The 23,350-nt window shown below is 35.9% G+C and overlaps 1 protein-coding gene across 1 annotated transcript in view; it reads left to right on the forward strand.

Annotated features, from left to right (window-relative positions):
- Positions 1 to 22,577, forward strand: part of THEMIS (thymocyte selection associated) — a 207,061-nt gene extending 184,484 nt beyond the window's left edge. The window contains exons 5-6 of the mRNA XM_012435113.3: positions 10,970 to 11,123; positions 20,750 to 22,577. Of these exons, the coding sequence (XP_012290536.2) occupies positions 10,970 to 11,123; positions 20,750 to 20,781 (186 nt within the window). The 3' untranslated portion in view covers positions 20,782 to 22,577. The remainder of the gene's footprint in view (positions 1 to 10,969; positions 11,124 to 20,749) is intronic.
- Positions 22,578 to 23,350: the final 773 nt, after the last annotated feature.

Raw genomic sequence — 23,350 nt, forward strand, 5'->3', positions numbered from 1 at the left:
GACAAATTAGAACCTTTTTTTTTTTTCTGAAAATGCTCTTGGGAAATGCTTAGAAAAAAATGCTGAAGATTTCAGTGTGCTAATACATGTAACAGCTTAGAATAATGCCTGACACTTAGTAAGCACAAAATAAATGTTAGCTGTTATTATAGTTTGTATGAACAAAAGACACAGTTGAGGGAGATTTTTCTATAAGTTCCATGAGAGTTCTTTTTTCCTGACACATCTCTTTATTATATTTACTTGATTGTGTTTCAATACCGAAATACACAAAGAAGTATTTTTTTTATGCATTGAAGAAGACATTATTCTATCCCTTAATGACTTCTTTAGTGAAAGCATTTCTTTATGGTAAGTTGAGTAAGTACAACCACTGATACAGTAGATGCATTGTCCAGAATTATTAAAGTGTTTCTTTAAAAAGTCTGGAGAAATAAATTCACATATGAAATCCCCAGTGTCATTGTAGACATGTTATTGCAGCAAAGAAATGATAACCAGAGGTTTACCAAATTCTGCAGGATATACTAAATATGCTAAATTTATAAAAGCAAAGGTTTAAAAATATAGTGGGACCTCATGATACTCTGTGAGAAGGGGAATGACTATGGAATTGTTTTCATCATCTAAAATTTTGCTAATAATCTCGTGAAAGAACACTTTTTCCAAAATTAAGGATGTATTAGCATTAAGTTTTATTTCACAAAATGGTGAGCCTTCAAATTTGCCTACTTAATCCAGGATTAGTGCCTGTTGGTAGTCAGGAACACACACATACACACTTGAGCTGGCCGTTTAATTCAAAGATGAAAACATAACTTTAATAAAAGAATCATTCTATGGAGAATATTTTGGAAATTGATTGTTTTGGAATATTTTTGATGTTATGTGCTTTCATTGCTGAAAACAGTGTGCAACTTATAAAACCTCTCACGTTGTAAACCTTAAAAACATGGAAGCAAAATTTCTAATCTTTGATAAAATCTTCCAAAGAGTTGCAGTGGATTTTCAACTCAATAATAAAAATATTAAATGATTAAATATTATCTCAAACCAACCTTCCTTCCTTCCTTCCTGCTCTTGTTAAAGTTTGTCAGAAAAACTAATGAGGCAATGGAGGAGGAGCATCAGAGAATACATGAGGAGTTGGAAGAATAATTGGTTAAGTATGTCACTGGAAGAGTGGAAGAGAAAGGGTCATATTCCAAGGGGGAGGCACTTACATTGGAAAAAGGACTGAACAGTTTGTGAGTCAGTAAGAAACAGAAGAGATCAAGTGTTGTTTCTAAGGAAAGAGAGGAGAGCTATGGGAATTGATTTCAGATGGCCACAATCTCAATGAATTAAGTGATTGAGTAACATTCTAAAATGAGGAATGCCAGATTTCCATTGTGAGCTTGGATAAAAGAGAAAAAGCCTTGAAATATCTTCCATAGACCCCTCGAAAAGAAGGGAAGCAGAGATCTTCAGAAAACTGAGCAACACTGAGGACCCACATGTCACCAGATAACATGAATGTATGTGAAAAACAAATAGAAAATTTCAAGTTTTGTTTTTCTTTTAAACCAGCAATGTGCTTGCCACATCTGGGGATGAGTGAAGAGAGGGAGAGAAAAAAGAAAGAAAGAAAGAAAGAGAGAGAGAGAAAGGAAGAGAAAGAAAGAAAAGAAAGAAAGAAAGAAAGGAAAGAAAAAGAAAGAAAGAAAGAGAAAGAAAGAAAGAAATTGGCAAAACGAGTAGAATGGAAAGTGAAGATCTGATAACCACAGCAAGAAAGTTGTGAACGTGCAGGTTTTAAAGCCCCTTGGGTGGAGAGACAAGTGAGGCAAGGAAGAAGCCAATAGGTAAAAATAAATGAAAGACTGAGAGGGGGTTTAAGTGTTTTAAAGATGCAAATGAAATCAAATGAAAAGATGTTTTTCATTCAGATATTTACTCAAATGTAATGAAAGACCTGCCCACTCAGATCTTTGCTCAAATGTCAATCTAAAATCGCAACCTTCCTGCCCTACTCTACACTGTCTATCCACTTCTGTTTCTTTTTTTCCCATTGCACTTATTCTATGTATTCTCCTGATGTATTTGTTATTGGCTGTTCCTCCCTGCCACCTCACCCCTGATCCCGACTCACACGCACAGGATGTAAGCTCAAGGAGGGCAGGGAATTTTTGCCTCTTCTTTCTTAGTACCATATCCCCAATACCTTTTCATACTTGTTGCTCATTATGTACTTGCTGAATGAAAAAATGCTCAAACAACAGTGGAAAGGGAATGGGGTGTTATAAATTAACTAAATCTTTGCCTTTTAGGTTAGGATTTGAAAGTAATTTAAGCTCATAAGTGAAGATGTGCAAAGTGTTACAGATGAAGCCTCCAGCAAAACTAAAAAGCAGAAATAGTAAGAAAGAAGTTGTTTTTGGGGATTGGAAATGTTGGATCAGGAGGCTTTTGCTTTCCCTTCTAACTCTTCTGCACTGTTTGATTTATTACAACGTGAATGTATTGCTTTGATGAAAAATAAAACTAAAACAATGGCAAAAAACAAAAAAACAAACAAAAAAAAACTAAGACTGACAGGGAAGAGCAGTGTTAGTAGCAGCAAGTGAGAGCAGAGTGCTAGGATCCAAGATCGTGAGGATGGAGAAATTCTGATGAACAATGAGGTCCATGTTCTGATTACACTTACAAGAGGCTAAAAAAAAACTAAAAAGAAGTTCAACAGTGGTGTTAACATTAAGGTCTGTTGCTGTCATGTTTGGAGAGGGAGAGCAAAGAGGAGAACATGAGCTAGAGGCCATTCTGAGCAAGATGGGGAAGGATCCTGAAGATGAAGGGCCACACCTGGAATCTATAGGAATTTAGAAAAGGTGTTGGTTAGTTGTGCCAGACAATGCCTTAAAAGGGGGATCAGAAATAGGTCTTGTGAGTTAGAAGAGGTCAGAAGAGCAGCTTTTATGGAAGGGGCTTCAAAGAAATGTTGCCAGGCTTAAGTTGAGCTGAGGAGACAGAAAGCAGTCTCCAAGAACCACATCCTATGAGGGGCATCTAGTCACAACAGTGCATGCATTTTATATTTTAGCAACAATTTGGCAGCAAGAATGCCATTTAATAGTTTATATCCAGTAGTTTGAATGCTTGAAGAAATAATGAGGTGAGTCATACTCATTAAAATCATTTCTAGCTCAAATGATAATACAGCAATGTTTTAAATCAGATTGCCAGGATGCATACCTTTTAAAGACTCATGTGAAAGCTGTATTTTAATACTCAGAAGGCTAAGATGATTTCAAAAGTAATTTTTAAAAAATGAATTGAGAATAATTTCCTAGATACAGACAGACGTATTATAAAGTACACCAGAGTTCCCATCTGCCATCTGCAGCAACTGTCGCCCTGCTGGACACTGTTCAAATGCTATTCATATGTCCACTAATTCAAAACTAATTTCACCAAAAACTCATCTAACAAAAAATGTGTCACATAGTTGATTCCACTGTAATTTCTGTTTTCATAATTTAAAATAAGATTAATTTTCCTGCCCTTTGGCCACAGATTACACTTACAGACTCTAAGAGTTATGGTTTCCCATTAAAACAGGAGCTAGGAAGGTTACGACAATAACCATGCAAATTAATTAATTCTAAATTTTCAGGAAGACAAAGTAAGGAAGAAGATTTATCTCTACACAAAGAGCTACTCCAGTGTTCATTACATCAGCATTTTTGTAAGCCAACTTTGACATTTTGAAGAGGAGGCACTCGCCACAGCATCTCTAAAATAGAAAATTCTTTTGCACGACTGTCCAATATCTGGAGTGACAAGGCTAACATCTTTAAGGGTAGAAAAAATTCTTGTTTATCTCCTTAAGAATAATAATTGTACAGATTAGCTGTCTATTCAGACATTATTTTAAAATAAAAAGTGTTACTAAGCCTTGCTTCAAATGTTCATTTCATCTTTGGCTAACTTCACCGAACGTTAGAGTAGCAAAAAGCACATTGATTTGAGCTTGATGGAAGTATGTTAAAAGGTTCTCCACCTAAGCATTGTAGATGAAAATTCTTAAACGCGTTTCAATCAAAGTATGTGATTATATTGAGTTCTTCCCGCATCCATGAACTAGGATTTGATTTTTTCCAAGAGGGCGATTAAATCAACATAAATGAAGATGGTGGGACTTCTAGATATCAAATTACCTAGATCTCAGCTTTCATCAGGGAAAATAGAGGAAGATGCAAGTGAAATCTATATCTGAAATATGAGTGCTGTTAATTTCTTACTTTAATGCTTGATATATTCTTGAAGCATATCTTTGAAAGTGAAGTATAAAATAGTCTTAATAGTAATGAAGAATTCCTTTCCCAGAGGACACAGTAAGATCTTTGATATGCGATATGTGAGATTTCTAATCAGTTACAGCAAGGATGATTTTTCTTGGGTCTGGTCCAAGTCAGTCCAGGAAAAAGAATAGATCTTTGAAGGGCTGAGATGGAGATACTGTCTTCTCTTATTAGGGCAACTAAGGAAATAGATTCGGGCAACTAAGGAAATAGATTCAGGCATCTTTCTTTTCCATAGGCCTACTGGCTCTCCTCTGACCCAAGAAAAAGTCAGGGTAGATACCAACTCTTTTAAATGTCTGACTTTCTGGAGGTACTTGGAATAAGCACAGAAGAAAGAGTCTGTCCCTCCTATTAACCACTGTTGATCCCAGTTATGTCTTAGTGTCAAGACACATGCAAACACCTGTGACTGCTGGTGAAGTCCCTGATCAACTGCCAACCCAGACCAAGCCAGCAAGGTCACATTTGAATAAGAGTGTGTGAATGGTCCAGGGAGGAGGAACACTAGCCAAGGAGGGTGAGTGATGCCAGCACGGACTCTCACCTGGGAAGGTCACAGCCTAAAGTTCCAGGAAAAGCCAAAAGAGGGAAATGAGCTTCTGATGAGCTAATGAAGCAAGGCCTGGCAAACACAGGCTTGAACAAATCCTCTGTAAACAACATAAGGCTGCAAGGGACAGGAAAGGGTCAAAAGATAGCATGTCTTTGGGAGAGGGTCAAACAAGCTCAGAAGCATCTCTTTGAATTGGTATAAAGAAGACATTCTGAGCAGAAAGGACAGTTTGAGTATATATGGATACTTGTAGGAAACCTCAGAATATTGTCCAAAAGAGATGACTGTCTATATGGATGAACAGTTTTAGATTATTTTTCACAGTTTATATTCTTTTTTTTTTTAATATTTGCCTCTATTTGCCTCTATTATACTATGGACCTTTATAATGCACAATGAGAAATTAATTAGTTTTTATAAAAACACTTGATCATCTTCTAAATTATTTATGGTGATTTAACCATGAAGAGAACACACACACACACACACACACACACACACACACACACACACACACACACACACACAAAGAGACAGATTGCATACAGGATTTCATGATTTTCTAGAATGATAGTTTACATATCCACAGCAAGCCTGTATTTGTTGTGATTAGATTTTTATTCTCTTTTATTTATGTATAGTCTCTGAATTATTGTTATTGTTCTTGTTTTAAGTAGAATTTAATTCTTCAGAAGAAAGTTGGTTAATGAGAGATTTCTTCTCAAATTTCACTTGAAATTTCTTCACTTCAATTTACTTTCTGAAGTGAAAAAGTACAGGCAGTAGAAAGTAGCAGCGTTTATATAAGCAGAGAAGGAGGTTGCTTTTTTTAGTCAGGAGAGGATTGATTTTTTTTACAAAGTGAAAAGGAAAGTACATTATCTGGGATACTTCATGTTCCTTTAAATATGAGTGATGTTTAGTCCCTGGCCAAGACAGGTCCTCTGTAGCTCTCTCAGGAAAAACAAGCCCATTTGCCCTTGGGGAGAAGGGGCACAAATAAATACAATCATGAACTGGGAATCTCAATAAATTAAAACAGTATGACTTTACTCAACAGCATGGCCTTAGGTATGAGACGAAAGATGGATTTGAAGAGCTCTTTCCATTTTTTTCGTGGACATCTGGGTTAACATTTTTTGGTAATATATATTTGTTTCTTTCTTTCTTTGTGAGACAAATATTCAGTACCTTATAATTGCATCCTTAGTTTTAGCAGGAACATTAAAAAACAACATGCAAACTACAAGTCCAGAATAATATCAAAATAATTCAATAGTCATTTCATATTAGCAGACAGGATTGTAATGATTCATTTCTAATAACAAGTTATATAGAAATTACATAGAATATATATAACTTATTTTTGAAGTGCAACTACAGTCTGGTCACAAAGGCCTGATGCGTGGCAGTTCAAATTTATCTATGTTCCTCTCCATTCTTTGCAAACATTGTAGTTTTCTCATTTTCCTCTGGACTCTACCTTCAGGTTGAAGACCTGACATCATGGAAGCAGGGCCTGACAGAGGGTTTTATTTCTTCAGTTGCTGGCAGGCCATGCTCTCACACCGAGGGTAATAGGGACCACTCTCTTGACACACTTAGTTCTCAATTCTCACTTTCCCTAACATAACCATTCTTAGATTTGTAACTTCCATAGATAGTTAACCCACGTAATTTGAGTCAGAGCTATATGGGATACTGTATAAATATAGTTTTGCATGATTTCAGTAATGAGTTTATTTAAAAGCACAGGATTTGAAATATGTGTCTTTATGGCTAAAACAAGGTAGAATGTAATTACATTTTATCTACTAATATATGATGATAAGCAATACTATTAGGAATGATGATATACATTACTTTGCTTATGCCTGTGAATGTGACTAAGCAGTGATCATTGATAATTGGCTAAAGAAAAAGTCATAAAAATTAAGTCTATGTTTTATTCATGAATTTGCCTATTTATTTAATATGTAGTTATTTAATGCCTACTATATTTAAAACCTTGAGATAAGAGGACAGTGAACAGGACAGGCATAGTCTTTACTTTCAGGGAGTTTTAGCCAGGGAGATAGACATTAAACATGAAAACAGGTATTATTTGATTGTAATTATAAAAATTGCATTACAGTAGAAGAACAAGTTGCACAAAGATTAGAAAACAGGGTGCTGGCTAAGGCTTATGCAGTGAGGGAAACTTGCAGGAACCCAAGACTTCATAAAATTAAGGGGGAAATTTTACTAAGAATGTCCTAGGCAAACAGAATAGCCAAGCCTTCAGACAGGAAGGTAGAGTGGTGAGATTGTGGATCTGAAAGGACATTAGAGTCCAGAGTGCTTACTAAGGCATGTAAGCTCCTGCCTTTTTACACTTCATCTCATTTTATAAATCTCTACCTACCCCTACCATCTCTACAGGTGATAGATAAGCCACATGATTCCTGAAATTATGTAGGGATGGTAAAAAGAAAACTGGGGGAATAACAGAACCTTGAGACCTCTTGACCCTCGGTGTTTGAGTAAATTAAGGATACTCCAGCAAAGGAGTCTAAGAATAAGCACTCAGAGTGGTAGGAGGAACATCGGAAGCCAAAGGAGGTGACCAGACATGTCAGATGCTGCTGAGAAGTCAAACAAGTTTAAGTCTGGCAGTTTATTGGCCAGATTGAAGTTTCCGAACAGAAATGGATGCTGGGTAGAGAAGAAAAAAAAAAGAGCAAGGGAGTGATGGGTATAGAGAAAGTAGAGGGATCAGTGGATCTCAGATCCCAGTGAGGTCCACGAATAGCCTTGGCAGGGATTGTGATAAAAGCGGTCTTGAAGAAGGGAGATTTGGCTGGAGTGGAGAGAATAAACTTGAGGTTAGGCGATGAAGTGAAAGAGGAAGATATTTAATAATATTGGAAGTGGAAACATTTCAGGTGATTACAGTAGACTTCATTTGTGATCTTGGGACTGAAAGCAAGAGGTAGAAAAATGAGAAATTCATTTGTAATAAGGAGATCAGGGATGAATAAGATAGGGTGTTTATGTAGATGTGGATATTGTCCAAGATCATGGCGATGCTGGGGCTAGAAAAGACAACATTCCAAGTGCCAAAGCCTTTTCATGAAAGATGCATAGAGATTAGTAGATAGATGATACCAACAAGAAGGGAGATGGTGCATAGCTAGATTAGACAGGAACATCAAAGCAGTAGGCATGTTTTGCAAGGAGGTAAGGATGCAATGGACAACACTCAGGGGAAGGGGATCCTCCACTTAAGGGTAGCAGGGATGTAGAAGAGTAAGCAGCCAGCATCATTCACAGAAGTGGTGTCTTCAAAGGAGAATGGGATTTTAGTCAGGGTAAGAAGGTAGAGACAATGTTCAGAAAAGAAGTTGAATATGTAGTGAAGTTTGCAAACCATAAAGTAAAGTTATCAAGACACAGTGGAAGAATTTGAGAGATAGGAAAGGGGAGAGGGAAGAGAGAGAATTGAGAGTTAGTGGAGGGTAATTGGGAAATTAAGAATGAAACGTTGTGGGAATTTTATTGTAGCAGAAAAGAGATGCCAGAGTATAATGTGCAAACCCAGGGAACTAGAAGGAGGGGCCAAGTAAACAAGGAAGAGGGAGCATGGCAGGGTTGGTAACTTAAGAGACACTCACCTACCTTTACATTAGGACTTCAATACAGCAGCCTGGCTATAATATGTAATTTAAAAGAGAAGTTGGAAAATCTAACAGGGTTTGCCTAAGAAGAGACTCCACTGTGGGCACTGTTTCCAGCAAAATGAGGTTCTTAATTACTGACACACTAATATGTTTATAAAATGTCCAGTCTGCCAGAGGTTTGCACCATGAAACCCAGGACCTTTACAATGCAGAAACTATTCTGATCAAGGGGTTATTTTCTCTCTCAGGCATTCACAACAATCCTTTCATGTGTAAATAAGTTCAGCATTTCTTTCTTTTCAGTCTGAAATATAGTAGAGTATACATAACTTGCATGAATTCTTAACTTTCCCTCAATGTTTTAATATTTCCAATTGAATTTGGTATGAACAAACATGAAGCTTATTCCTTCTTTATTGTATCGCTCAGTTCTGAGAAACTGTGATTTAATACTCATGTCATAACTTGAAATAATAATATATTTTTCAAAGGTATCTAATTCAGAATCAGGAAAGTGGTTGGATGCTGAATCGGCTTCTTTCCAAAAACTATATGATAATACAGGCCTGACAATAAATTTTAAAAATTACAGTGATCGACTTATGTTTTTACAGTTTGTGGAGGAGCTAAACATAAACAAGCAGGGTAGTTTAGTTCTAGTTAATACCAACATCCAAACACTGATCTTTTGAGCTGTCTCTTGTAGTATCACTAGGATCTCTTCCTTTGCCATTAGAAAAGGAATTTGAGAAATATCTACTAATGACTTACCATACTCTAATTATTTGCACAAACAATGTAAGAAATTGTGTTTGAATAATTTTGAGTCTGAGAGAATGTCATGTTGGATTTGTATTCTCACATGACATCCAGTATCTGGGATACTATAGATAAATGGTGGTTGAAGGAACCTGTTATCTATCAGCATACAATGCTGCATAACCGCCAGAAAAACATAATGGCATACAACCAAAAGCACATTCATTTTGTTCACGAAGCTGTGGAATTCAGCTGACCTGAGCTGATTTCAGATGATCTAGGCTGGTTTCACCCAAACGTCTCGGGCTCCTCTGGTTGTTGGTTGCTTCAGCTTGGACAGCTGGGGTGACCTAACTCTGCCCATCTTGTGTTTAATCTGTGGTCAGCTAATACAGGCATAGCCTCGTGGCATAGTGGAAGTTAAGGAATGAGCAAAAACAATTGTGCAAGCCTCTTTCAAGCCCCTGTGTCAATATCCTGTTGCGCCAGAAGAAGCCACATTGAGAGGTCAAAAGTCAGAGTAGGATAGCACTGCAAAATTCTATAGAAAGGACATGGATACAGAGAGGGGTGAAGAGTGAGGGCCATCCGTGCATCCAGTTCACCGCATTAAAAATCTCAAGAAATCAATCATAAAGAACACTGCCCAAGGTTCAGGCTCAGCACTGTTCATTTGTTAACTCAAGTGAATTATTTAATCATTCTAAAGCCTAATTTCCTTATTGGCCCTTCTCAAACTTTAAAAGCCGTTGGTTTTATAAAATCGAGCTTTTAATGAATTTCATGCTATATACAGTCTATAGGAGAAACTTCACAGGAAAGTTGTCCATTGTACTATCCTTTAGTGAGCCAACATGGCTAGTCTTAATGGCCATAATTGATTATCTAATATTGACACATTCTGTAATATTATTCAAATTGATAAAATTTTAGTCTGGACTTGGTATGAATTAATTAAGTACTGGAAGTTGAATTTTCAATTGAAGTCTTCATTTTTTGCTCCCATCTGATGATTCTTTTGAAGCATACAGTGTGTCAGTATAATGTCAAATGCTGTGACATCTCTTACATGTGAGATGAGTCATAGGGGCCGTTGATGCTGTGCCTTAATAATTCATTGTTATGATGAATTATTACTCTAAAATTGACTAGAGGAGCTTTGTCAAATTTGCATAATGCTCATAAAATGTGGGTTAATTTATAGTAGATGTTATGATTTGTTTTATATAAAGCATACAGATAATACAGAAATGAAATCTGCTTCAATTATATAATATGTAATTATGTAATAGATAATGAAGTGCTGGATTAGTTAACTATAAGAATAAAAACTAAGTAAAAATGTTCCAAATGAAAAATATTTTATAAGTTTCACAAGAAGAAAGTAATATTCACAAATGGTCTTTGAAGATGGTTTTCTATGCCTAAAATGACTTCCTATTCTAGTTACTTAGATTGCTTCAAAAATCGTACACCTAGATTTCCAAAATAAGTCAATGAACCTATAATTTGTAACTTGCTTTGACATGTCGAATGTTCTGTTTTAGACATACCTAAATGACTTGCCATGTGATAAATCGTTCATATCTCTGTGAAACATTTATTTTGAACTAATTTACTTGTAATATCAATCACTCTGACTTGTGTCATTTCAGTGTCATCAAGGAGACATATCCAAGAAACGTCACCAGAATCAAGCTGGCCTGGATTCAAAAGTACCAGTTGGTAGTCAGAATGATTTCGTGGATGTAGAGAATGAGAGGAACAACTGTGGGGCCACAGCAGTAGCAGGCACTAACTGGACTACAGGTCAGTTCAACCACAGTGGTTTAACTGTCCACGTGACAAAGGTGCAATGGACAGATTTGTACTGCCATTTTGTTTGGAATATATGGCTCAGCCAAAGTGACCACTCTGACCTGCAAATCACATTGAAATAAAGTTTTACATGAGGCATAATATTGAACACTCACAATAATAATAGTAATGTTTATTGTTTTTCGTTATTAGATTTTTCACCTCATTTATGGTTTTCATGGCCAATGAAGTGTTTTAAGACTGCTTGTATTGTTGTGATAATAAAATTTTGATATTTTTTCTAGAACAATGAACAACAAAAATTACCTCTTGAAAAAAGGTTAAAATAATTGACATGTTTTAAATTTAAAGAAGTGTCAGATAAGTCATTGACTACAAGCTTGAATTATTATCATGTATAGAGATTGTGATCTGATATTTTTCATCTCTACTGAGGGCAAAACAAAAGCAAATGGACTTGCGGAGGAGTTGATAGCATTCAATTAAGCTACCCAGACTAACTTCCATATGGCAGAAACTTGGGATGAGATAGCAAGGGAAATAAGAAGTTTGTTTCTTGCCAATATTTTAGACACACCAAACCCCCTCAATTTCTATTACACTTTATCTTTGAAACTTCACATTTAGTTCATGGGAAAATTGAAACTGTAATTATTCTTAAGCATACGGTTTGTTCCTTTCTCCTCCTTATTTGGTTTTGTAGCTAGCACGCTTTCTTCTCCAAGGACATGTAAAAGTCAAAATACTAGATATAAAGTCTCTGAAGTGTTCCTGCTCCAAACCCGGTCTGCACAATCTGGGTTCTTTCATGTAGTTAGCTTACAGGCTTCTGACACTCCAATAAAAACGTCCCATAGATCTTTTCTTATTACCTTTTCATTGACTCTCTCCGAGTGAGAAAAATGAAATTCTGTAAAGGGCTTTGAAAACCATGCATATTGCAATTCCTCCAAATTTCTAATACTAATCAAGTGTGACTATAAAAGAAACAACCACTGCAGTGAAATTGCTGCAGCATGTAGAGTCTCAAGCCATTATTAATTCACTGGAAACTGGTTTTTTTTCTTTTTCTTTAAGATTGTGGATTCTAAAAAGTACCAGATAACACAATTCCTGAGATCAAAGTTTTTGTTTGAATCAGAGGGAAATGTTACCTAATCGTCTCTTGTGTGTGAATCTTTCTAGCATGGTACAGCAGTAGTCCCAGCTTTGTGCCCTGAGTGAGTAGTACAGCGTATGTTACAGACTAGAGCAGCACCTGCTTTGAACATATTACTTGAAAGTGATGATTTTAGAGACAAGGATGACCTGGAATTAAAGCAGTGGTTCTAGGCAAATGAGACTCCTTAACTTCATTCAAGAGAGTAAAATGGAATCTCCTTTCCTAAATCAATTTGATTTGAACATCCATTTATTTAGAAATTACCCAGTATGAACGTCTTGGCAATATTTTTATTTTCTTTCCCATTTGTAAATGCAATAAATTACCGTCTTTCTTCATTATGGATTGTAATTGTGTGATAATTCTATATATAAAAATGCAAAAGTAGAGTAGAGCAAAAATATAACTTTTCAAACTTTATTTTTATCTTATATAATATAGTGTATGTTCTTCATTTCCAAAAAGAAAAGACTCATTGGAGCCATACTTTACACTTACCATACTTCATATGGATAGCTCATGGAATACGTAGTAGCCTCCTTTGAGTTCAGGATGGGTAGATCAGGCATTTTCTGAGCTTTCTCCTCTTTCTAATGCTTAGACGTAAGTCAGTCATTTCCTAAATTCTCTTTGATGAGAGTAACAATTGCAGAGACTTTATAGCATATCACGGACTTAAAAAAAAAAAAAAAAAAAGCCTAGTGCTGCTTTCCTTTTCCAGCGTTGCTCTTTCAGGATACCCAGACCTATTTCTTTCAGTTAAATGGGGTGGAACCTTTTCAAATATGTATCTAATAATTGTACTAAAGGAAATAATTTATCTTGGCATTCAATGTCAACAACTAGAATTTTGCTGTGAATGACTGAACATGAATTGTGTAATAAGACTCTATTCCAGCCAAGAGTACAGTAAACCCTCACTCAAGATCAATGCTGCCAGCCGCTGATATCTTCGCTAAGAAACTGATGAGAACATTTCACTAGATATTCTAGATGACCTTCTTCTGTGGGTCCTTGATTCACTCTGGTTGCTTGGTGATGCCCATGCCTTAATTTAAAAACATTATTATTAATTCTACATTATTTTATTCATAAATTACTAAAAAAAAATAGTTCTCTGAAAGCAGGGTGATTAAGTGATAGAATGACAAAGTGCACACCTTTAGAAACTGAACTGAGATTTCTGGGTTTACATTTTGGCTCCCCCATTAGGTAGCTATGTACCATGAGCAATTTGTTAAAAAGACTATTCCATTATTTGTAAAATTGAGTTACTGGTAGTGCTATACCATGGGATGTTTTCTGAAGATTATATTAGATCAAATAGGTAAAAGTTAGTATAGTACGTAGTCAACTACAATGAAGTCAAGCTATAATACTTAACTACTGAGTCTTTACAAATTGATTGCTAAGGAAAACTTTGTTTTCCTACAGTATGCTCTGTAAATTGCTGGCTGTGGCCACTTGATGTTATGGATCTTTCAGTCTCTTGAGTTTCTGTTTGCACTTTTTTGCCTTTGAGAACAGTATGCTCTTGGAAATGTTGTGGCCTTCGTGAATGCTATGAATATTGGAAAGGATGAGAAACCCTCTTTGTTAATATCATTGATTCCTCAGAGTAAAAGAAACACTCCAATTGTGTAGCAACATGGATGCCCTCTTTCTGATGGACCCTTTCCCCATCTTACCTCAGCAGCAATAGCTGAGGATGAGCACAGGACTTCAATGTTTATTCAGCTTAAGGCCTACTTTTAGCTGATAGCATGTGTTAAGTGGAAATGTTTTCATCGAGTTATTTGTTGCATCGTTTTCTGGGCTGATTTGCATGTGGAAAGTTGATTGGGAAGTGGTCTCAGGAACAGCGCTTGAGGCAGAGTCCCAGAAGCAGGTCTGGGCAGAGGGAGAAATTGAACCATGATACAGTCACAACAAAGACCTCAACTGATCCTGTAGGGAGCTCTGGAATTGGCATGGCTCTTTAAGGTTGTCCTGAATTAGAAGGTGGGGAACAGACCTTTATACCCCCTGCATCAAACAATCATTGGATGCAGCTGTCCCTGAGAAGGGTCTGTGGTTATGGGCAATGTGGCTTTTTTCAGCCAAGGGCACAGCCATTTGGTATAAGAGGATGATTATTTAGTTCTGAGGCGGATCTGGGTATTATGTGGGTCACTCATTAATTGCTGCCATTGCTTCTGGTTATCTTCCTGGCTAAACAGGGGGCCATTTTCCTTTTTCCTCCTTATGTCTCTCTAGAAACTGAAATCTTTGCCAGGAAGGATGACCTTTTAAATATGCTTATTTGTTTTTGCCCTACATAAACATAAATGTTTTCTAGTGAGCAAATTTTCTATTCTCCTGATCCATATTTTCTAATGTAATTTTCTCCTTTTGTAGCTTTGACTATGTTCTTTGAATTTTCCTACCACTTTACACTAAATCTGTGCTACCGCTTGTCCTTCATAAATTAGACTTGTCAAGTAGTAAGAAAAACCCTAGGATAGAAAATGAAACCCAGACACCCCACCAAAATAATGGGGACACCAGATAATCTGTGTGTCCTGTCGGTTCTGAAAGTCTGTGATCCTATGGGTTATTCTGAGTTAGAGCATTGAAATTGTTAGACTCAAATGGTCCTGTCTCTAAGAGAGACTCACATACAGGTGATTCATCACATCTAAGATCCTACTTAATTTGGGAAATTAAACATGTCAGAAAAAACAAACTCCCTGGGAAAGCTCTCCACTTGGAGGAAGCTAGGGAATAAAGAATGATTCTGTAGCTTTAGTTTAGCCCAAATGTTTAATGTAAACTTCAGCTCTTATTTGTATAATGAAAAATAAAACATAAGTCAGTTCCCTATCAGGACCATTTTGAGGATTAGACAAGTCGGGGGTTCTATATTAAAGACCTTAATTGAATGGCTGATTATATGTAATCAAGAGGCAAGTAGTTTAGATCACAAAACACATTGCTGTTTCTTAATTTTAATGAAGAAACACCTCAATAATTCAATGTTAGATTCTAAGTAGTGTTCTAAGTGCAAAAATTACCTGATTCCAAAGTCTAGAAAACCTGTTATTAAAAATATTGCATAGTTTTCAAGTGATGATTTAAAAATCTATCCTTTCATCTTTATATTTACCATCAATGCAGCTTTTTCATAATATAAACAAAATAATGATTTAGTAGAATTTATTTTACATTTCTAGATAATGCTATTTTAGTTTGGAAATACTGATACCCTAAAAAAAATATTGTAAGATTGCTCTTCGTTTTATAGCAACCTATCTCCCTCTTCTCAGAAGAATTAAATGTTTAAGAATGTGCTGCAAGGAGAATCCAGTCATTTCATTCTTTGAACAATTCTGAAATATCATTTCCTATTAGGCAGTTATGTGAGCACTGACAACCTGGCCCCTTTTCTTCCCTAGAGATTAATTTACTTCTTGCAGTGCTTGCTCTTCATGGAAATCTTACTCGTAAGCCTTCACCAATGGGAGATCTCATCAGCAGAATGTTAATTATAAAAGCAAAACTGTGTACCATATTGAGAGGGAAAAACAGTTCTCTAGGCAAAGCAACCTTTTCTTTTCTCGTTACTCTGCTGTCTGCTCCATCTAGGGTTGAACAGAAATATTAACCCCTGGGAAAATATTCCACGAGGTGCTGGGGGATGGCAGAAAGTGCAAATTTTACAATGAGACAGACCCAAGACTAAGCTCTAATACAAAGAATGTCACATTTGTTTGTGACTTTGTTTACTTATCTTTACAATTAGAATAAAAATACTTACCTTACGTGAAAGTTCTCATGCTTTAAAATATCACTTAATGTGTATGTTAAAAACACATATTCTTGGGATCTATTCTCTAGAGCAGAGGTGGCAAACCATCATGGCCTGTGGGTAAAATATTAATAGGTCCCGTTGCCTGCTTTTTTATGGCTGGGGAACCAGGAATGTTTGCTTTTTCATTTTCAAATGTTAAAGAATATTTAAAAATAATTTTTGACATGTAAAAATTATATAAAATTCAAATTTTAGTGTCTATGAGTAAAGTTTTATTGGCACACATCTACATTTATTTAAACATTGTCTATGACTGCTTTAGTGCTCTCTCAGCACAGTCAAATAGTGGTAGCAGATATTTACCGTCTGGCTCTTTAGAGAAAAAGTATGATTCAGAGGTTCTCAGACACACCACAGGGATGTATTTCAACATATCTCAGGTGAATCTGCTATAGGGGTTCTATGCATCACACTTTGAAAGATAATGCACTAGAAGAATTGTGAACAACCTTTCTGTTCTCACTTATCACACCCACTCTACCAGAAAGTCTGATTGGCTTTATCTTCAAACCACATCTAGAATATGCTCATTTTTTTTTTCATGGCTACTGCTAACAACCAAGTCTAAACTATCTGCTGCTGTCTACCACTGTCTCTTATCCAGATTCTTGCAGCTGCTTTCTAACTAGTCTATTTGCTCCCACACTTGGCCCATAGTGTCCATTCTCAACACAACAGCCAGATTAAGTATATTACCATCTTAAATCAGATTGTGTAACTTCTCTTGTTAATATCCTCCAGTGGCCTCCCTACTTCTCCTCCTTTCTCACTACTCTGGATATGTTGGCTTGATAGTGGTTTCTCAGAAACTCTAGAAGAGCTCTGTTCTCAGGGCTGGCACAGACTGTTTTATCTAAATGCCGCAATCTTTCCCCAGAGATCCATGTGGCTTTCAGCTTCAGTTCCTTTAGGTCTTTCTTCAATGGTTACTTTCTTGGTGATCACCTTATTTTAAAATGATAACCCTCCTGTTGGGACTCTCTGCCCCCTTTATGCTCTCTAACATATTTTTCACTGTCCTTTTTATTTTGATTATTGGTCACCTACTCCACATAAGGTCACTATGAAGGCAGGGATTTTTATCAGTTTGCTCTATCCTTAGGTTATAGGAAAGTCTCTGGCTCATAAGAGGTTCACATTAAGTATTTATTGAATACAAAAATGAACTCCATACTCCTATCTTGTGGATTACATGTGGATTCTATCAAACATTTTCTGCATGCAAAAACAGTTGCCAAGAGTACAAAGACTCATCTCTGAAACATAATGCAATACCCACTTAATCACTTCAAATGAGAGGGGAAATAAAGCAGCTATTAGCTTGTATTATTTGTTTGTTCAGTCTCAGCCAACAATTTGATTACAAAAGATACAAGGAAAGGGAAGCTAATGGTGGGTAAAAATATGAAAACATGAATGAAAATCCAGTTGAAACTGCTCAGAAGAGACTCCAAGAAACCACAATCAAGTTGCATCCTGAAAGAGGTAGATGGCTCATGGCAGGTTTGAATGTTCACCATCACACTGAGCAATTTCAGGTGACTGGCACTCAAAGTTCGCTAAAAGAAAAGTGAAAAGGGAATATTTTTCCTTCAAATTAACACTTTAGGAAACATCAGCTTTATAAGATATGTAAATTACTTCTAGACGTACTTCAGCTTGATTCCTCCAAAATATGAGGAAATGGAAATTTTCTTTCATATTAACCTTCTTATTCCAATAATTATCTATGTAATTTTATGCTTATAACTTCATTTTGTAGATTATTCTTACAAAGATGTAATTCTAACCATTGAAGGACACTGCTTTAGCCTGTGTTTTTTGAGAGAGAAAAGCAAAATGAAACTCCATTCTATGTCTACTCTTCTAAGTGGGAAATACTTCATTTCATCTCCAAGGAACCTAGTCTACATGATTATAAATACCTCAGTTAGTATGATCATCTGAGTAATTGCTTCAGTGAATATTCATTTCAATGAAATCATCACCTCCTTATTAAACTTGTGACATTTCCAAAAGGAATAGGTGATGAATGCCAGAAAGAAAAAGATTTTAAATCAATTTGGAATTTAAAACCTAAATCATTGTCAGAAAAAGAAGTTCTTGCACATTTTGAGATTTCTTGAAAGTTAGTATGCTAAGGAACACAGTTTTGATTCAATGTGGAATCTTCTGCTGTCAACTAGAGCTTACCACCAGAGCATAGATTCAATTTAGAGGACCACTGCACTGGGTGAAGATTGGGTTAGATCAGGCAGGGTGAGATGACCTAAAAGGTCCCCTCTAAAACTAAGATTGTTTAAATCCCAGTATTTTATTTGGAAATAATCTAATTATTTTAATTACCTCAACTCTCATTTTTCTGCTTGACTATGTACTATCTTAAATCAGTTTATTGACAAGGGAGAGTTAGACCAATAACTGTCAAGATGACAGATTGAACTTTCAAACTGCATGCTTGTAATAGTTTTATATGACTCTGAGATGGTAACAGCAAGTAATATTTCTGTAGCACTTTACATTTTACAAAGTACTTGCAAGATCATGATTTCATTTGATATTTCCTCAACTCTCTATAATTCAGTTATTATAATGAAAACTTATTCACTGATAAGAAAACGGAATTCAGAGATTCCTCAAGACACACAGCCAGTTAAGTTGTAGACCCAGGAATCAGATCTAGGTCTTCAGATTCCAGTTCTCTGCACTACAATTCATTTATTTCATTTTCCTTCATCCCATCCCCCTGCTCCCTAAGAAAAAGCAGCACTGTAAGGAAGAAATATTGCTGTTATTCCTTTTTATAGATAAAGTCACAAAGATAGTAAATGATAGAAGTGGGAATTAAATCTGGGCATACTGCCTAAAAATCTTGTGTTCTTTTATCTAATGTATATTCTACAGTGTGTGGTTTTATTACTATTTGTCATATAAGAAACATCTAAAAATCTAAAGGCAGCCATTGAAGACAGTGGATCATGAGGAGAGGGAAGAAAATCTAGGAGAACATGCAGTCCAGGTTCTCGTCCTTGTCAGTCCACTGACCCCTCCAGTTCCCGGCTCCAGATAGTACTGATGGAAATGTTGATAGAGGAAAGAAATTCAGACCATTAGGGGAATTAACATGGTGTGTAGAGATATTCCTCTTCTTTCTTCTTTGACATTACCTTTCTTTTTTCTCAGTTAGTCTGTGACCTCCTCAGGAGCCACAGAACTGCATATTTTGTTTCTGTGTTTCACATACATCATAAAAGTCGCTAAGAGATGGTGAGATGATTTCAATCTTTTTACATTTATTGATATATTCTATCTTTGTGATTATTCCATTCAATAGGCAGTATTATCCTCCTTCTCCTTCTCCTTTAAAAAAATATGAGAAAATGAGGCACATAAAGGTTAGGTAAATTACTTTAGGTTATAAAGTTAGTGTGACAGAAAAAGAATTCAAAGAAGAAAAGAAGAGAGGAAGGAGGAAGAAAAGAAAGTGAGGAAAAATGGGAGAGGGGAAGAAGGGAAGGAAAACAAATGGAAGGAATAAAGGAAAGGAAGGAAGGAAGAAAAGAAGGAAGGGAGGGGGGAAGGGAGGGAGGGAGGGAGGGAGGAAGGAAGGAAGGAAGGAAGGAAGGAAGGAAGGAAGGAAGGAAGGAAAAGAAAGGAAAGGAAGGGAGGAAGAGAGGGAGGGAGAGAGTGGAGAGGGAGGGAGGGAGGCAGTTATAGGCTATTGAGTACTCAGAAGGAAGACCAACAGAGACTTTCTCTCCAGTCCAGGCAGCTAGCACTTAACTAACCTCTAGTAGAACAGAGGCAGGGGAAGGTCAGAGAGATTTCTGGTTTTCTGTTCCTCTTGAACACTTGCAGTGCCTACTTTTAGGGCTTCTTTTAATCACCCATCCATCGTGTTCCATAAAGCCATAGTAGAAAGGAATTAAGTATCTTGCCTGAAGACAGGAACAATTCCTATTTGTAGCGTAGCTTGCTTTATTTGAGAGTCTGACATGTTGTGTTAATGCCAGGTCTGTGTATATGTTAACTGGGAACTTTAACTAGATAGTACAGCTTATGCTGGAGGGCTGTTGGTTTTCTTCAGTTTAACAATTACTAGGTACCCTTTTCCTCCTCTGTAGTTCTTAGAACTCCTAACTAGGCTTGTATTCGATTCTGCAGGCATAGTGCCACAGCCAAAGAAATGCTGAGTCCAGAAACAGACATTTTTAGATACAATCGGCTTCATCATCTCGCTAGCTGTGTGATTTCTGGACAGGTCTCAACCTCATTGAGGCCTCAGTTTTCTACCTTACATTTCCCATATGATAGAGTTTTTATAAGGATGAACTAAAATGCAAAGAAAAGCATTTTGTCCATGGAAAAACACTTCTACATCTAAGCTGTTGTCTCCTACCTTATACAAGTATCTACCTTGTTTCTGAAGAGCTTACTTTCTTTTCCCCCATTTTATTTAGTTGGCTCTTTCCGCTTTACTTCCAACCATTTCTCAAAAAGCATACATGCATGTGAGCATCAACAGTATTTGAAAGCAGGCAGTTTCCTTTCTGGTTATTTTCAATACTTGTTTCTGATAAATGCTTCTTATTTTTTTATTTATAGAAATGTTCAAAAATGAAAAACATCAAAAATAACAAGATGTGACAGAAGCCACTTAGGCAGCAAACATAAATGTTGCAGTGAAAAAGGAAGCTAGCCTTCTAACTGAAAACCAAGTATTTCCCAACAGACTCCAGAAGAAACTTGACTCATCGCTGTAAACAAGAGAACAACCTTAAACGTTTTAACAGATAAAACTTAGAGAAACCTATGGTATAGAAGTCCTATAGTCTATTCTGTTGTGTCTAAACCTGTATGTATTGTTTTGTTGTTATTTAGGAGATGTTTATTTAAGGTGCACATTTTGGGAGGGGTTCTTATTTCTACTAACAACAACTAAGTAATTGAGAAATAATTTTGTATTTCAGTTTCTGAGTAAAACCAGTTTGAAATAGGATAAACACCCACCAAATATTTTCATTTTTTTCAGAATGTGTTTTGCCATGTTTAGTGCTATCATCATTTCTAACAAGACCTAAAGAAAAATAATTATATCTGAGTGACTCAAAATGTCCAGGTTTCTTATCCACATCCCTTGGAACTGTGGAAAGGAGCTTGGCTTCACATTCACAGTGTATTTAGAAAATACACCGTGTAATGAATATGTTTGAATTTCAACAGTCAAAGCCATTGAGAGTCATAGGAGTTTTTCCATAACCTTCTCTTTTATGCCCCAACAACATGACTAAAATTTCATCAGATTTCTGAGATGATGTCTTAATATTTTATGTACTATATGCCAGATAATTCTTTAGATAAATGTTTATTAGGATTGTAGGAAAATTATCTAGTTAATCATAACATTTGATGGAAAGAAAAAGGCAATAAAATTATAATGAGCTATAATAAATTTGGTTGACAATAAACCAAAGCGATTCTTAATTAATATACGTTAGAATTATGTTCTTACAGTTGCATCATCTATAAAAATTACTTTAAGGGCTCTCACATTTTGATAAATTATCTTATTACGTATTAAGTATACAAGAACAATATTATTTTTCCTCTAACAGAATGAAGAGACAGGCTATCTGGTTAATGTTACATAGGAATTTAATAGTAAAGCTTGAACTTCATCCATAGATCATACTCTGTACAAAATCTGTTAGCTAACATCCTATCTCATACTTATTTTATGTTATATGGAGAAATTTGTTGATTTTGTACCGAAGTGTTTCTGAAGACAATAAACTGTGAGTCAACTTTTTAACAAAAGAAATACTGTTACAGATTTTTCGATGTTTATATTCTGATTAAGCTTACTTTCTCTTATTGTTTTTCTTTTTAAGTGATAACAAATCCTGATTTCTAATGTTCTAAAAATTGCTTTGTGATTTGATTGTGGTAATATCATTTCTTATCTACAATTTCTAGAATTTTATGGGATAGTTTTACTTTTATTTATTCTGCCTGTACAGACGAGAACAAAAACTTTTCTAAGCCCCACATTTGGTTATTGAAGACCACAGCAAATCTTAACTCAACCTAACAACTTTGGCCAAATGCATTATGGGTGTTTTAGACTCATATAATTTGTTATTTTCAAATAATAGTGAATAATTAATATTTTTATTTGGAACATGAGAACAGTTAAATTTGTACTTTTAGTAAGTACGATTCTTTGATTAGAAAATTAAGAGAATGCATATCTTACTTTGGTTGTAAATTATCAAGAGCTTTCTAATAGAAATCATATATAACATTTCTAAATATAAGTCCTTTCACATGCTGCATTTCCAGTTGTCTTAATATTGAAAAGTGTAATAAACTTCATGTTCAACTATTGGAGATTTGGGAAGATTGAAAATAAATTTCCTAATTTTTATTTGTATTTGTTCTCTTCTATGTTTAACTCTAGAATAACTATCTTCCTGTAACAATTAAGTTAAAATATTCTTTTTTTTTTTTCTGTTATTGTTATTTTAATATTCAATTAGTACAAAGCCTGAGATATCTGGTACACTGTGTACAATCACATGATAAAATTCAATATGCAGTTATTTAAAATGTTTGTAGATTTTCTTTTTTTTAATTTATTTATTTATTTATTTATTTATTTATTTTTTATTGCATTTTAGGTTTTGGGGTACATGTGAAAAACATGCAAAGTTGTTGCATAGGTGCATTCATGGCAGTGTGATTTGCTGCCTCCCTCCCCCTCACCCATATCTGGCATTTCTCCCCATGCTATCCCTCCCCAACTCCCCCCCCCCCGCTGTCCCCCCCACTCCCCCGCAACAGACCCCCGTGTACAGTGCTCCCCTCCCTGTGTCCATGTGTTCTCCTTGTTCAACACCCTCCTATGAGTGAGAACATGTGGTGTTTGGTTTTGTGTTCTTGTGTCAGTTTGCTGAGAATGATGGTTTCCAGGTTCATCCATGAAGTTAAAATATTCTTTAACTAGAATTGAAATCATTTGGACACTAAGGAGGGAGCTGCTTGGTTTTTTTTTTTTAAAAAAAAAGAGCCTAGAGGAGAGAGATTGTCCTCCCTGTGTCCTCTCCATCCCCTATGGACTTACAGTGCTGAGCTCAAGCATAATGACCAAACTTCACAGCATGGTCAAGCTGCAGAGATAGATGCCGAGACTACCAATTATTAATA

Source organism: Aotus nancymaae, unplaced genomic scaffold (genome assembly GCF_030222135.1).
Source record: "Aotus nancymaae isolate 86718 unplaced genomic scaffold, 86718_ANA_hifiasm-v0.15.2.pri h1tg000040l, whole genome shotgun sequence".
NCBI lineage: Eukaryota > Metazoa > Chordata > Mammalia > Primates > Aotidae > Aotus > Aotus nancymaae.